The sequence below is a fragment of the Elaeis guineensis genome, chromosome 4 (assembly GCF_000442705.2).
Source record: "Elaeis guineensis isolate ETL-2024a chromosome 4, EG11, whole genome shotgun sequence".
NCBI classification, from domain to species: Eukaryota; Viridiplantae; Streptophyta; class Magnoliopsida; order Arecales; family Arecaceae; genus Elaeis; species Elaeis guineensis.
The window spans coordinates 43,080,035-43,096,475 of record NC_025996.2 but is presented as its reverse complement, the minus strand read 5'-3'; the positions used below and the strand labels follow the sequence as shown (position 1 = coordinate 43,096,475).

Genomic DNA, 16,441 nt, shown 5'->3' with positions numbered 1-16,441 from the left:
TCTCATTGAGCACGGGTCGTATCTTTAGATCACGATCCGTCTCTACGTAGTCATTGGCTATTCAAAGATTCGTATCATATGTAAAATAAATAAAAGACATAAATAAGAAGAAAGAAAATCAAGTCTTTTATTGCATATAAAAAGTAATATAAAAGATTTAAAAAGGAAGAATACTGTCTAAACAAGTTACAATGATTTTCTGAGAACATGGAGAACTAACCGCGCATAGAGGAGATGTTGAAGGCTGAAATTGCTGCATCTTTGACTCTTGAAGGTGCTCTTCTCACCTGTGGATCTTCTAGACTTAACCTCTCTCTGATGTTTGGATGGATGAAGGGAGAAGGGAAGAAGGTGGAGATGTTTTAATGGAGGAGAGAAAGAGGGAGAGAAGAGGGATGGAAGGGAGAGAGATGATCCCACAAGGGGGCTGATGTCCTCAAAGGAGGATTTTAGTGCTGTATTTATAGAGTGGAGGCTAGGGTTTCAAGAGATTTTGAGATGTGGAATTTTAGAAGAGTTTTAGGTGCATAAGGAGTTTAAGACATGAAGGAATAGCGCTGCGTAACTATGGTCGGCGTGAGGAAGAATTATGCGAGAGAGAGGGAGCTAAGAGACTTTATTGCATGAACCTAAGTTGGGACACGTGCATTCAGAGATGGGGCATTTAAGAGAAAACACATGGAGTTATGAAAGCTTGGGAAGTTAGGGAGCCCACATGAGAAGAAATAGGTGGGAAAGAGTGGGATCCATTGTGGAGATTTGGTTTGGGTGAGAAAAGGGAAGCTTCAGCATGAGGCGTGGACTTTGGAGAGGCTTGCTTGATGTGACGCGTGAAGTTTGGGAGAAGAGTTCACGTGAGAGTTTTTGGCTGTGGGAAAGCAATAGGAGGGAAGTGGGGGCCACACGTGAAAGGAAGTATTAACGTGAGAAAGAAAAGAAAGTGGGGCCGTATGGAATAAAAAGAGAAGGCCTATGGATTTTTGTGTGTGGAGTTTGGGATTTAAGAGAGAAAGGAGTAAGGCCGCTGGGAATTAATGTGAGAAGAGGAGTTTGGGAGCACGTGGAGGTCCTGGGGGTGGAAAGGAAATGGTGGATTTTAATTGAAAAGAGGAGAATAGCGTGAAATTATATCAGGGCACATGAGGTCTTTCTTTAATTGCTCCAACCAGCTTCATCAAGCCATGTGCTGCGCCCAATAATCGCATCGCTTCTTCCATGGGTCCATAATGTGTTCGGTCTTCACAAGTCCATAGGTCCAAAAGCCCACAGGCCGTTTCAAATTATAATTGTTAAGGGCCTTCCTAGTTGGTGTGAATAAATTTTCATAATTCCTGAAAACAAACATAAGAAGCATCAAATGCTAAATAAAAGAAATTAAATAGTGTAATTTTAATGTTTCTTGTATCACATTTAATGTATTCATCACTCTCCCACCGAGGAGTGGGGGCTTTATCGCTCTCCCATTGAATAGTGGGGGCTTTGGCTGCTCTTCCAATGAGTAGGGGCTTTGCTTGCTCTCCTACTGAAGAGGAGGGCTTTATCAGCTCTCCCCAGGGCACAAATGATCGTTCATGCCCTCCTTCTGGTTTGGGTTGAGCTTTTGCTAAGTGCTCAAGGACTGTTGCCTGTAAGAAGAAAATAGAATAATGGAAGGGGCTATATTCTATTATCATAAAAATTATGAGTTTTGTTAGAGAGCTTTTGGGTCCTGTTTGACTCCTCATCAATTGCTTTGGCTTGCGCTTGAGCTTTGCCACAGTTTGGGCTTATTTTTTCTTTAAATCGATCTAATTTTGGATTTGGATCAGTCTGAATCTAACTTCGGATCGGCCAAGGTTTAACTTAGATCGATCAGGATCTGACTTTGGATCGGCCTATTTTGGGCTTTGGATTAGCCTTAGATCGGCCACGATCTGACTTCGGATTAGATTGATCTAACTCTGGGCTTCAAATTGGTCTTAATTTTTGCTTTGACTTCAGCCTTGATTCTGACTTAGCTTCGGCCTTGATTCTGACTTCAGCTTCAGCCTTGATTTTAACTTCGACTCAGCCTTGATCTTGTCTTTGGCTTTGGCCTTTATTTTAACTTCAACCTTAGCCTTGATTAGGGTGCTCACAGGCTTGCAGTCTTTTCCAAAGAGAAGAAAAAGTAAAAAATGAGGGCTTAGGGCCTCTTATCAAGAAATTTCATATCTTTTGAAGCTGGCTTCCTCTCCCGATCTGGATTGCATGTCTCCGTTTATTAGACTCAACCGAGTGCCTGGGGGGATGTTAACCAATCCATTTGATTAGTGGCTGTTGGTGCTAGTTTCTGTCCGGCACTGGAGCGGCTAGAGTCGGTGGCGCATCGGACCACTAGGGCACAAGACTGTTATGGGCCAACTTGTCGCTGGGTAGGTCATTGATTTTAGATTGTGATGCTCAAGGAGCGTAGTGGCCGATTGTCAGTTGGTCGTGAGGCTGAGAGAATGCCTGATGAAGGATCAGTCGACTAGAGGTCGGCCGCTTGGTGCCGTCATTCAAGGAAGAAGTCATAAATGGAGCAATCATGGAGGGGCCATCCTTATGCCTTCTGGCCACACCATCCCATCTCGTCCCGTCAAGGTCCTTGACGATGGGCGTCAGATATTATTATTGTTATTTTGCACCCATTAAATGTCCTCGAGAGCCATGCATGACTTTCCAACTTTCTCGAGTTGGGTGTATAATGTTATTTCGTGGCATGCCGGGGGGGCACTCCCATTAATGACGTAAGTTGACAGCCAAAGGCTAGAGGAGGGTATGGCTTTTGCCTCACTCCTGGATACCCACTCATTCTAGCAAAATGATGTGACAGGTCTATGTAGAGCCCCTTTGGGGTCATCATGGCAGACCATTAGATGCATCAATTTAACCAAGGGGAAATAGGCTCCAACAGTTGGCCATGCTTAGCAAGCAACGAAATCGGCATGGATTTTTGAATTGGGGCCAACGGCCAAAGCCGAGACTAATGGCCGAAGCCAAAGTCGGCGATCGAGGTGTGTCGGCAAAATCGAGGGTGGATGAAGTCTTCAGTGCCAGCGGAGTGGGCCGGTCAATCGATGACATCTTGGGCCTCTGATTCATTTGTACTCTCGGCTCAAGTGAAATTTTTCCTGACACCTCACGTCTTCGGCTAGCACAAAATTAACCCCAACAATCTGAGTTATGGCCGCAACTGATTCAGCTGACCTGCGGCCACAATTGAGTCCGGCATCAATCATGGATTCATGGATCGTCTATGCGACGTCCTTTAGAAAGCCTTCCCTATCCTGAGAAGAAAGAGGAAGGAGCATTTAAACGAATGGCAAAATATATGCAAGTCCTGTGGTAAAAAGGTGAGAACAAAAGAAACAACATTGGGATCAGTTTAAAACTCCCTGCATATTTCTACTTTCTTTATTTTTATTGATCTCTGAGAGACCTTTTCTTCTTTTTTTCTCTCTTCTTTTAATGCATACTTGAAGAGAAGTCATGGGAAGAGAAAGAGGGTCCCTAAAGTGGGAGGAGACTTCTTTCGAAGATTGGATGTTCGGCCAATTTCATCTTTGGAGATAATACTGTTGAGGTGGAGCGACGGAATTTCTATGATAAAACGGTCACTCCTTCCCATGAATAAGCCTATGTCCTCCCGACTCAAATTATTTGCCCTCCGTTCTTAAGCCTAACCAGGAGAGCTAAAAAGAAATGGGGGGAGCGCGTCTTATTAAACGAAGCAGAGCTTGATAATTGCACGGCATGGACCACCTTGTTTCTTCTAGGAGTCAGCGGAGGAGGTTGTGAGGCCGCCTCCAGTGGCTAACACAGAGCGTGATTTCTGATCAAAGCTTGTCTTGGGTTAGATACCTCAAGGGCGCTCTCCTCGGTGGCATTGTAATGGATTATGCGCTCTTCCCCAAAGACAAGCAGGGGTTCTTTCTCTAGCGTCAATCTATTGCAGATGAAATTCATCCCAGATCGGAGGCCCTGAAGCATGACGAAGTCCGATGAGTCGACAACGGCTGGGTCTGCAAGAAAAGTCTCCACCAGAGGTGGCTTCAGCGGGACCCTCCAACGTTTAAGTCAGATTTCTCACAACAGAAGGGGTAGAGCGAGTATTTTTTAGGAGAGCAACCGTACCTTTTGGGGTTCCCTCAATTATCTTTTTTGTAGGTGAGGTTGAAGCCTTTGAGAGAAAGGAGGCCGTAAAAGATCTTTTTGTCCCTCATCATGTTCTTGAGCACCACGCCTGACCTTTTTGATTTGTTTGACTTGATGAATGGTGTCACATCACAGCAAGCAGGGGCCATCTTTATTAATTACATGGATTGGCAACCAGGGAAAAACAGCATGGTTTTGCTCTGTTCATGGCTGCCTCCGTTTTCAAATGGAATGATGTGGTTGGATCACTGAGAGGCCTCTTACAGTCATTATGATAAGTAGCCATCTTTAATGGCCTGACATGACAGCCATTTGGAGACTTTGGACTGGGGTCACTAGGTGGTTCGGCTGTGGTAACCGAACCAAGGATCAAGAGGAATAGGCCTCGGGGGCTGGCAGCAAGTTTGGCGCAAATGCTGAGGTCGGGGCCGACGGTCGAAGTCCAAGTGCTGATGTGGCCCGATCCCACACGGAGGATACGGCCTAATGGGATTAGGCGAGGATCGATCTCCTCAAAGTGATGGGTTGTAATAGTGAATGGCTTCGAGGCTGATTAGGAGTAAGGATTGGCCAAGGATCCTTGAAGAAGAAGCTTGGGCTGCGACATCTCTTAAATCAATGCCCGAAGTACGAGAGCTATCTCCAGACTGAAGGCTGACTTGGTTGAGGCATGGATCTATCATCCGAACTGGAGATCAATGGCCAAAGTTGGGAGTGGAGGCCAAGGCCGCCACAGGGCTCGTAGGCTGAGGCGGGGATCAGTGGTTGAGGTAGGGTCGGACACACGTGGAAGTCGCGGACATCCACGAGCTGAAGCTGAGCGTGCAGGGACATCCTCTTCCTGCCACCTTTTTCTTTCTGGTTCTCTCTTTTTTCTTTTGTCTTGTTGTGTTGCTCATGATGGGATGAGATGGGATGAAGCATGAGATGGGACGAAAGGCATTAATGCCTCTCGTCAAATCCAAGTGACCCAGGGCATCCCACATCTTCGGCTAGTGCAGAAATACCCCCAACAGTAATAAATGGACAAATAACAATAGTGCGATTATTGTTGCTCAATAGATATAAAATTAATAAATTTTGTCATGTAAAACGGCCCTTGATATTTCGGTTTACTTACTAAAAATTAAGATGATGTCTTCTATACTAGTATTGGCCTTTTCTTTCCAGGCTAGGGGAAGCTCCCTTATATCTGAGCTAGAGTCCATGCAAGTAGTGGGAGTCATGCTATCGTGGTTGCCATGCAATCCCTAGGGCCCAAGAGATCTACCTGAGTAAAAGCACAACTCTCGATCCAGGAGGCTACAACGAAACTTTTGCCAGTCGGGAAACTTGCTTCTTTGGAGCGGCCTCCCGTCCCAATTATTGCTAGAGCCATGGGCATGGAGGAGGAAGAAACTCAATCAAATCTAAATGAATCCACTCTTCCACTCCCCTCGATTTTGCTTGCAACTCTCTTGGAGTGGGCAAGGAGGTGTGGATCGGAGTTCTCTAACCATGAGGCAAACCTTATGATCCAAATCCTGCTTACTTTGGAGAAAGAAAAGCCAATGAATGCCACCAAGTTATTGGTCTCTAATATGATTATCATCCTATAGTAGAATAGCTTTATTTTCTGCTATTGGATCTCTTCTTATCTCCCTAGGCTAAGTCCATCCTGGATACGAGGTTGTCATGATTGTTAGGAACATAAAGCCTGGTAGAATCTTGTTCAGCCTCATAGACGTGTATTCTTGACCTTGCAATAATCCAAAGTATATTGTTCATTTAATTCCTTAAGATCCTTGGGGGGCAATATCCTGGATGGTTGGGAGTTTGTTGACACCTTGGGTTTGTTTGGGGCAGTGTTTTCCAAACCATCTCGAACTAGATGGTTCGGGCTGTGCCGAACCATACCGACGGAAATCAGTCTGGTTCTGGTGTAGAAAACGGCACGACGACCGTCTCGGAGGGAGGGAGAAGAAAGAGAGGAAGAGAGAGAGGGGGGAGAAGGAGAGGGTGAGGAAGAGAGGGCCCCCGACGGCTGTCGAAGGCCATCCGAGCTCTTGCCAAGCTTGGAAAGCATGGAGGGAGGGAAGGACCGAAGGAGAGAGAGGGGGAGATCTTCTTTACTGCATGTCTCGAGGCCATTGGAGGTCATTAGACGGACGTCGACGTTGCAGCAACATCTCCGACGGTGGACGAGCAAGCGGCCGGTGGCCGAGGTTGGAGGAGCCAAGGAGGGCCTCCGCCAACCTCAGTGTGGAACAGGATTCTATGTTTTCTTTCGATTTTATCACGCGAAGTTGGCAACTGCATTGCTAACTTTGGCATATTTTATGTTTTTTTTATAAATTCGATTGAAGTCGGCAACTAATAAATAAAGGCATTGAAGTGGGCAACATAGTTGCCGACTTCGCATGATAGAATCGAAAAAAAATATGGAACAAACCTGGTTCCACGCTGGAGGAGGGTGGAGGCCCTCCTCGGCTCCTTCGGGCCTAGCCGCTCTCGCCGCTCATTCGCCTGCCATCGAAGATGTTGCTGCAGCGGCACCGTCCGTTCGGTGACCTCCGACGGCCTCTGGACACGCGATAAGGGAGATTCACCTCACCTCTCTCTCCTTTGGTCCTTCCCTCCCTTCGCCCTTATCGAGCTTGGCAAGAGCTCAGATGACCTCCGATGGCCTCCAACAGTTGTCGGGGCCCCTCTCTTCCTCTCCCTCTCCTTCTCCCCCACTCTCTCTTCCTCTCTTTCTTCTTCCTTTCCCCTTATCTACCCTATCGATTCGGCTCAACACGGACCAGTACTGAATCGTACCACTGACTGGCTAGCACGGCATCCGGTTTAGCGGACCTTGGTTTGGGGACATCATTATTGGCTAGTGCATGTGTATCTTGCTAAAAATAATGATGAAGGGAGCTTTCTCTTTCAATGTTGAGTTCTTTTTTCATCCTCTTTAGATGAGTTGGTCTTTTACGACATTTTATATTCTTGATGGTAGAGATCTCAAGCCTTCCTTTTGGGATAAATTAGCGGACATTAGAAACTAGTTTCTCGAAGCATGGCTACTTAGAGGGGATTTCAACATAACCAATTTGGTCTCTGATGGAAGGTGTAGCTCTTAATGCTCGACAGACTAACTCTCTTTTCTACTTTAAATTTAGTAGATTTGGACCTCAAGGGGCATGACTTCACCCTGGAGTAATCTTAGGGAGAAATTACGGATGGCAAGAGTTGATGGGTATGTGCTCTCTCCTACCAACTCGAATCCTTTCCCTTATGCAACAATCTTGGATCTAACCTGAAAAGGATAGCTGGAAGGTATGGCTTGGGATCCTTGGCCTTGTATACATATCTGAGATCTACCTAATGCATACCTGATGTGGGATCAAACATAGATCTATACAAATGCTAACATACTTCTTCTGTTTAAATGCTCACATAGTCGCTAGGCCTTAATACCTTTACTGAGAGTTAAAAAATTAGTAGACCTTAATACCTCCTTATTTTAAAAAAAGCATCTAGAAATACCTTGAGAATGATGAAGGATATTAGTGCAACATCATCCATGTTGCCTACTGTTCTCACTTCTCATAGGAAATTGGTCCAAGGGTAAGTAAGAGTTTATATAACCCAGGATCTTACTAAGAAGGCTAGTTGGAAGGTCTTATTTGGATGCTTTGGTCTTTTATAAGTACCTAAGATCTCCCTAGCACAACTAATGTGGGACTCAACACAACTTGTACGAGTCCTCACATACTATGGGTTCTTATGGGTCCTCGCTATGCTAAGGGTCTAGATCCAGTCAAATCCAATCACAAACACTATATTGGCCAGTGGTCAGTCCCAAAAGAGTTTGTGTTGTAATGTCCTCTAGTCCATATAGGCTGTAAGTTGAGTCAGCTCTAATACCATTTGAACAATATAAGAGACCTCATCCAAAAAAACTAGCTAGAAAGTACTACTTGGGTTCTTTGCTCCTGTATAAATATCTAAGATCTCCTTAGGGTACAAACATTATCTCGCTAAACTCATTCTCCTACGAGTCCTCATAGTCTAATTAGAGTTTCACCAATTTAGAAAGGCATTAGTAGATCTCTGGATACATTTTAGAGTTGCCTAAGTTTTAGACTTGGTAAATAGTAAGCAAATCCGGTTCTAGGTAGACAGTTAGGCAAGCTTTATGCCATTTAAGCATCTATACCCTCATTTGTACAATTGATGTTGTAAGCAGAATTGACCAATAGCTAGCTTCCAGAATTGGAGTTGTAGAAATTGGAGCTTAGAGCTGCTCAGGCCTTCACCGCTTCAGGAGGACGATTATTTAAGGGATTGCACTTGGCCATGACTCTCTCACACCAAGTTGGTGGACAGACTATGCTGGAAAATTACCAAGGACAAAACTTCACAGTATTGCCTGGACCTTGGCTTTTCTTACATCAGCTACCTTAATGGCAGATTTGATCTGCACCTTTGCAAGGACTATGCTGGAAAATTATCAAGGATTATACAAGTTCATCAATGCAGGAGGATTGACCTGCACCATTGCAAGGCTCTGTGGAAATCTGAACCCCCCCAGAGGTCAAGATTTTTATGTGGTTAGCTTTGAAAGAATGCCGACAGTGCTTGGGAGAAAAAAAGGATGACCACAAAATGGAGTTTGTGTTTTTTGCAATTCCAATTCAGAAACCATTAACCACGTCTTATCACACAGCCCCTTTCACAAAGATCATTTCACAAATTTTTTTATTTGTTTAAAGATTAAAAGCCAAACTTCAACATTGATTATCACTCGGGACTAGGAGGCGGCAGAAGAGAATCATTAAACAGCGTAGAACTTCAGTCCAGCTGGTCCTAGCTGTGTACAGGAAACTGTGGAAGGAAAGGAAGATGGCCAACAGGCAGATATTTCTTCAGACGGCAAGGTGTCTTGCATCATTATTCTATTCAATCTAACAGCTATCAATCTTGTGGGCGCTCTTTGTTCCTCTAATTCCTCCCTCACTCACTGTAGTTTTAATGGTGCTTTAGATAGATTTAGAGTTTTCTTTGACGGGCCGTCTTCTTTTGGACCTTCTTGTACTTCACTTCTCTTGATAAAAGCCAGTGGGAAGGTTAAACTTTAACCCTTCCTCCTTATTCTTCAAAAAAAAAAAAAATCCAGAACATCATCATTTATCTCAATGGGCCCTATATATTGATATGCCTGTTGGTTGGGACCAGCTTAGTCTATCCTACATAGAACAAAACAAAATTTCTGAAATAATTGGTTGGGCATAACCTAGAACTTTGCTTCAGTAAGGCTAAAAGCAAATGAATTCACCAGCCTTGAGACTTCCTATAGCATCTCAATAAAGGAGATGCATCTACTGCTAGAGGAAGCCTCTGTTGGTTTGCTATTATCATATACATGCACTATAATAACAGTAATCTTCTTTGGTTGACATAGTTTTTAATATCTACATTTCTCATATATACAAATCCTGAGCAGGCACAGGCTATAGGAAAAGAGGCAAGCAACTTCATCCAGGAGAAGCTGAAGATGGAATATGTCTATGATTACATGCTCCATCTGTTAACCGAATACTCCAAGCTCTTGAGATACAAGCCTACTAGGCCTCGCAAGGCCATTGAGTTGTGCTCCGAGTCCATGGCTTGCCCTTCAAAAGGCCTTCAGAAGAAGTTCATGATGGAGTCCATGGTGAAGTCTCCTCATGATTCAGCCCCCTGCAATCTCCCTCCACCCTTGGAGCCAGTGGAGCTCAAGATGTTAGAAAGGAGGAAAGCTATTGCCATAAAGCAAGTGGAGATGTGGGAGCAAAAAGCTCAGCACAGCTAAGAGAACAAGCCAATGCAATAAATTTAGTGTTAACCTTGTCCGCAGTCCCATATAGGATGGACCATCAAATGTAACATTTACAGCCGAGGAGCCCATTTATATGCTTTCTACCTATCTAGGTAGATAAGTATGGGGTTCCTTCTATTTTTCATTTTAATTTAATTTTATTTATTCCTTCTTTTTGGATCTCAAGCATTTTGATAGCTTCCGCTTCTTGTAATTTGGTTCTCTATAGAATTGGTCCAGTGGGTCATGAGGTTTCACAGGACGTTGTTGCTTTGTGCAATTGGCTATTGACAAAGTCACGGAAATATGTATCCCAAAATGTGATTCTTGGCTGCTACGGCGTGGCATTTTGATGAATAATATGAAAGGAAGCCTTCAGAGTTTTGGAGCAGTCAACAGAGCCACCAAGAAATAATTGTTTGAATGGCGGAAGCAGAGTTTGAAACAATCTTTGGTATGTTCAAAGACTGGAGGCCATTATATTCTCAATTGGCTATGAATGCCAAACATGCTGATTTTTTTTCCTGATTTGTATTGTTTCCTGTGCACCACGTGCATGTGGTCTTGAGCTGATTCTATATCAACATACAGAAAGAAATAAACTGGATCTTGCAGCACAAAATACTGTATGGCTTGAAAAAATAAGTCAGAAGAATTATGACATTAATACAATTTTCAACGAACAGGGAATTAGAAAAATCAAAAGAAGAAATTTGGCGTGCAATTGTTGTGTTCTTAGTAGTTTGGTGTGGTTATTGTTCCTAAAGTTTCGAGTTTCTAGTTGCTTGGCATAGCGAACGCTGTTCGTTATGCACTTCGGTCTCTTCATGCTAGCCATGGATTAAGGGTGACCAAATGATCCTTATTTATTCACTGACTCAATAGTTATCCACAACCTGATGGAGACTTTGCTCTGTCGTTGCTTAGTATTTGGAATTGTGGAAGTTTCTAGGAAGCCATCCACTTCGACACATTTGCAAGGAAGGTAATCAGCAAGCTAACGTGTCAGCCAAGTTTCTGTAGTTCATGGAGATACTGTTCCTATAGCTGACAATTGAAATCCATGACCTAATTGCCCTTAATTTTAGTGATTTTAGTCTGTCAAAGCAGATTCAAGTGGGGGGAAAATTGTAAGATGTCAATACAAGAATTTGTACGAAATTGTAGTGAGAAAAATCATTGTAGATCTTTAATTCATTCTAAAACAATTGTTTCATAATCTCCCATTATATACTTCAATATCAATTTCAAGTAGATATGTTTAGACATACAGACACACTTCAATAATTTTACTTCATTCTTTCCCTTATTTTTGGTAAAGTATTATTCTTTCCTTTTTGACCACAGTTTTTTCCTCTATTTGAAAAATTATCCATCTCTTTCTTAAACTTGTACCAGGATTCTGCTTCGATTCTTCCATGCGAGATGTTAGGTTCTTCAAGAGCAATTTAGAGTGGGGTCTGCTATACAGCACAATTATTTTTCAGGGAAAAAAGTGTGCTTGGAAGACCCTACTCAGAAAGAAGAAAGGCTTGGATAATGATCATGATCTGTAGACTTGGTTCCTTAATTTATGATAGAAATCATGAAAAATCTTGAAATGTCTTAATGTTTGAGCTTACCCAACATGTTTAGTGCTTGAAAGCTGTTTATGTATATATACGTGTGTGTGCGGTGAAGCATGGAAGCAAAAGCTTCTCTTTTCCATTGTGGAGAAAGGGAGAAAATTCTCCTATATGTGATGACCGGAGGAAAAGTTTAAAATCTTTCTATACTTCCCTCTGTATGCCTGAAGTGCTGGGATGTGTTGGTCGGGAAAGCAGACAGCTTTATTAATGCATATGATGCACCACACTGGCATTGGCAGCTTGGGTCCAGTGCAGTACTGAGCCTTAAATAACACAGAGCCATAAAGCCAAAGCCCCAAGCACAAAGCCTAAAGAATTCAAGGCATTTGACTTGTAAAAACTCCAAATATAGTCTGGTAAAAGATTGCATGTATCTATCCATCCTGACATTCCTTACAATTTAAGTTAGTAGTTATTGATGGTTGCTCAAAATAAGTCCAGTAGTTGTACGCAACAACCACCCAAGGTGAGTGAGAATTGGTTCCTTTGCTTGGAAGTGAGTAAATGCAAATGGAGAGACCCTATCTTAGGCATTAGCACAGTGCAAGTGGAGCATTAAAATGTGGTTTCAAACTAGCACGCAGTTTAATTACTTGCCACTTGAACAACGAACCCATAGATTTACCCCAATGTTCCACTTCTTCTGTTTCAATCCTGCTTCTGACTTCTTAAAAATGAAGGGAATAGTTTCATTTTGTTTGAATGTTGAAATCTGGACTTAAAATATGGGGTGGTTGGTGCTCGCGCAAACTTAGAAGAAAATTAGGCTAATATTTGTTTAATGTCATTTTCTTCTATGCCAACCAACGGACTTTGTTGAGATGGTTGCTTCCAAAGGAGCAATTATCTTGTAGGAGAATGAGATCAAGTATTATGTGGAGTCATTTTTTTCTTATTATTTTTAAGGAATATATTATTACTTGGTGAGGCCATAATGCATTATGATTTCACCAGGTGACAGGAACAAGCTACCTACTCCATTTCTTTTCATTTAATCCACTGGATCAGCAACCAGGATGATGATGGTTATATGGCACCCAAGAAGTGGGATGGGGAAGAAATCTACCAAGTCCAGAGAACAACCATTAAAAATAAAGAGCTCTGCTGTTGGGGAGCAGTCATATAAAGGAAGCACATGGGCAAGTGTTGATTTCAAAAGACACAGGAGAGAATGGGTCCCTCAACTCTTTCTGCATGCTTTCTATAAAAGCTAGAGACCAATTCCAGCTTGTCCACCAATCTGTTCGTCAAAAAGGGCCAAAGCTGTCTGTGGTTTTTGTTTGAAGGCCATCCAATCCATGTCATTAGTCTAAACTTTAGTCCAATTCACCCTTTCAAGTCATCTCCATCCTATTTACCATCATTTTTGCTTGAAAGGATCGTACTGGAGTATCTCTGAAGGCAAACAACCACCGGACCGTGGGCATTAAGACATTAAAATAACTTAATCTCCAAAAAAAATTGAGTGCTGAAAATCACATAGGAAATGTATAGGAGAGATTTTCCTGCAATACCTTATAAATATTTGACACCTGCTCATGTCTGAACCATGAATCCATTTGATTTGTTCTAAGAAACACCTGCCACCTCCTATCCCTTTTGAAACGTTGCTTAGGACGAGATGCAGGCAAATTGCTTTGATGGATGCAAATCTTAGATTCAGACTGTTAAATTGTATATAATTTCGAGACCGACGAGTGTCCATGCAATGGTACTTAGGAAATGACATTTTTTCTGATCCCTTCATATTGTTTGGGCCTATCATTCACCAATCACCATCTTGCTAGAACCTATCCCCACTTATCGTTATGATCAATATTATAAGTTTGAGAATAGCAGCATCATGTGGATTTTGTTTCTCATCGCCTGACAGATTAATTTAAGAAAGATGGCCCTCACATGCTTCGTTCAAAGGGGTTGTTCCCATGCAGTCATCTCTTAATTGGTGCTTTCCTGGATGGATGGGGAGTAATCTGTCTTAAGAGACAGTAGGATTTCCACTAACATCTCTTTAAAGTACAGATTGATCCAGACCATATAGCTTTGGATGTCTTAAGAGTTAAGAAAGAGCAAGAGAGAGAGCAGATTCTCCTGCTTCCTTTTGCAAGTATGATTTGGTGAGGAAGATTAAAAAAAGTAAAAATTTGTACAATTACAACCAGAGGACTTTCTCCTATCCCTCCTACTTCAGTTGGACTTCTTTCAATCTGTATTATTTATGCTAAATCTGTTTATTGTGATTTTTCTTTTCCTTTTTCTTTGGAGAATCAATGGTGGGAGTACCAATTGGCAAGTCTCATTGATGAATATTAGTACGGTGTTAACACATAAAGAAAAATTTTGCATTACAATGCATCTTGTGTGGATGCCAATGTCGCAATTAATATCATGTTTGATTCAAGATAATAGCAAATCCATGGCTTCATGACTAGTAGGCTTTATATGGATCAGTCAATGTGAAATATTGCGTAGTACTCAGCTCTTAACTTTCAGACATGAATTTAATCATCCATAGATGAGATGCCATAGCAAGGAGGCTCATAGACTGAATTAATTTTAGGCTTGATATTAAGAATTGAATCATTCTATATGCATGGAATCTTCCATGTGTAGATTAGATTCTTTGTAATTATTTAACTACAGTTGATTTGGTAAACTAAGGCTGCAATTCTTTTTAATAAAATTTTGACTATTGCTTCGCATAAGACCATGATAACAAAGATCAAAGTGTTAGGACATTTAATAATTAATGTTGATCGGAACAAGGAATGACAGAGAGCCCTGTGAGATCAGGAAGTCCGTCGTTTCTGCAATCTAAAATCTTTTAGATTTGTTATTTGAAAGTCACCTATCCTTTATTTTTGATGGCCAAAAAAATCACCTATTTTTCCATGGATTTCTGGTATTTCAAAGGCTCCGTCGAGCTGCAGAACAAGGAAATTGCCATTGCCTTGCGCTTCTCTTTTCCTTGTCATTCTTTATTCAACGACTTCCACTCTGATGCAATACATGACATTGACAAGTTGGTCAAGAATACAAATAGGCCCTACGTTACGCTACTCTGGCTGGTACATCACATCAACCACGTCATTCATCAGAAAACTAAAAGAGCATAGAAGCAGCAGTAATTTGCTTGATTACTTTAAAATGGGTTAATATCTATGTTTAGACACTCCTATTGTGATTAATGTTTATCTGGAGTACTAATACCACCTAGCAACTTAAATGAAAAATATAATAAACATATTAGATATTAAAATGACCTGATGATGCAAGTTGGAGGGCTCTGATATCAAATTGATGCGTGACAAAAGGAGGAGAAATTATTAAGTGGACCAAGTTTATCATGGATCCAAGATAAAATCACTCCATTTTCCCTCCATTTTCTTTATTTTTTTTTAATGTAATGGCAACACGACCTAGGATGATTTCATGCTAGGTCTATGGTGGACTTGATCCACCTAATAATTTCTCAAAAAAAAAAAAAAAGGAGATGGAAAGAAAAAAAGAAGACAAAGGGAGAGAGCAATTCAATATTTGTGTTTTTAAATTTTAATAATATAAATCTAAAATCTTAATAAATAAAATATTGGAGTCCTCTAATCTTGGAGTCCCATAAAAATAAAAATTTCTAATTTTTTTAAAAAATAAAATTTTATACTTTTATATTCATATCTAACAGTGCATCTAGATTTTTTTATTAGATGATCCCCTGTTACATAACAAATAAAATCATCATTTGGCATATTGAAGTAATGTTGAAAATTGACGTAGTGTTTTAGGATTTGAATACCTTTAAAATTGGATTTTTCACTTATCAACATAGTACACACTATATTCTAAGGTCTAAACTCTAAAAATTTTTGTTATGTCAGTCCTTGGCTGGTAAAAAGCACTATATTATAGTCCTATACATATCATGATCTCATATGATGTTGAAGTCATGAGTTGTGCTAATTCAATCCGTTTATGTAAACTAGTTGCCGAGGGTTCATCTTGTATTATCTTTCAAGATTCCATCTCTAGTACAAGAGAGAATATCTCATTAGTGAAAAATTTAGATTAGAGTTTAGAACAACCCAGGTACTCATACATGGTAGAAATTCTTCCTAATAGGGGTGTACTTTTGAGCTACTCAAGTCCAAGTTTGACTCGATTTGGCTATTACCAACATCGAGTAGCTTTCATAATTTTTTGAATCAAGCTTGAATAATAAGGCACTCGACTCGAAAGCTTGAGAGCATATTCGAATATATATATATATATATAGAGAGAGAGAGAGAGAGTAGGTAAGGCTCGAATTCAAATTCGAACGTGGCTCAATTGATATTCGAGTCGACTTAAATCGATCTCGAGTATTATCTTTTCTTTATCAAGCCGATCTCGAGTCGAATTTTGAATCCTAGTATTTTAAATTGAGTTAAACTTGAGCATGTAACTACTCGATTTGATTCGATTGCATCTCTACTTTCTAACTTTTTTTTTAATAAATTATAAAATTATTTTAAAAGTAGAGATAAATTACACTTATATCCAATAGTTAAAAAAAATCTATGATGATCCTCTGAAATTTATTTTTATCAATATTTTAATTTATAACTTCACAAAATGTTAATCAAATCATTAACCTTAAATCAATCCCAAATGTCATATTAAAAAAATTTCAAAAATAACCAAAATAATTTAAGGTGACTTAACAGCCATCCAAGAATAAATATCTATCCTCCTTACATAAGGTAAATGATTTCACTAACACCATTAATTTAATTGGATAGAAGTATAGGTTTTAAAAATTATTAGATGTAAATATAGTAAATAAAGATATTAA

The 16,441-nt window shown here is 40.8% G+C and overlaps 1 protein-coding gene across 5 annotated transcripts in view; it reads left to right on the top strand.

The window, feature by feature from the left end:
* LOC105032358 (uncharacterized) overlaps window positions 1-11,595 on the top strand; it is a 31,273-nt gene extending 19,678 nt beyond the window's left edge. For 4 of the 5 annotated variants that reach the window (XM_010906797.4, XM_073256468.1, XM_073256467.1 and 1 more), the window contains one exon: window positions 9,632-10,171. In XM_010906797.4, coding sequence (XP_010905099.1) covers window positions 9,632-9,979 — 348 coding nt within the window. In that variant the 3' untranslated portion in view covers window positions 9,980-10,171. Of the gene's footprint in view, window positions 1-9,631; window positions 10,172-11,383 lie in introns of those variants that run through there. The other variant, XM_019846277.3, reaches the window with a different exon arrangement.
* The last annotated feature ends 4,846 nt before the right edge of the window (window positions 11,596-16,441 follow it).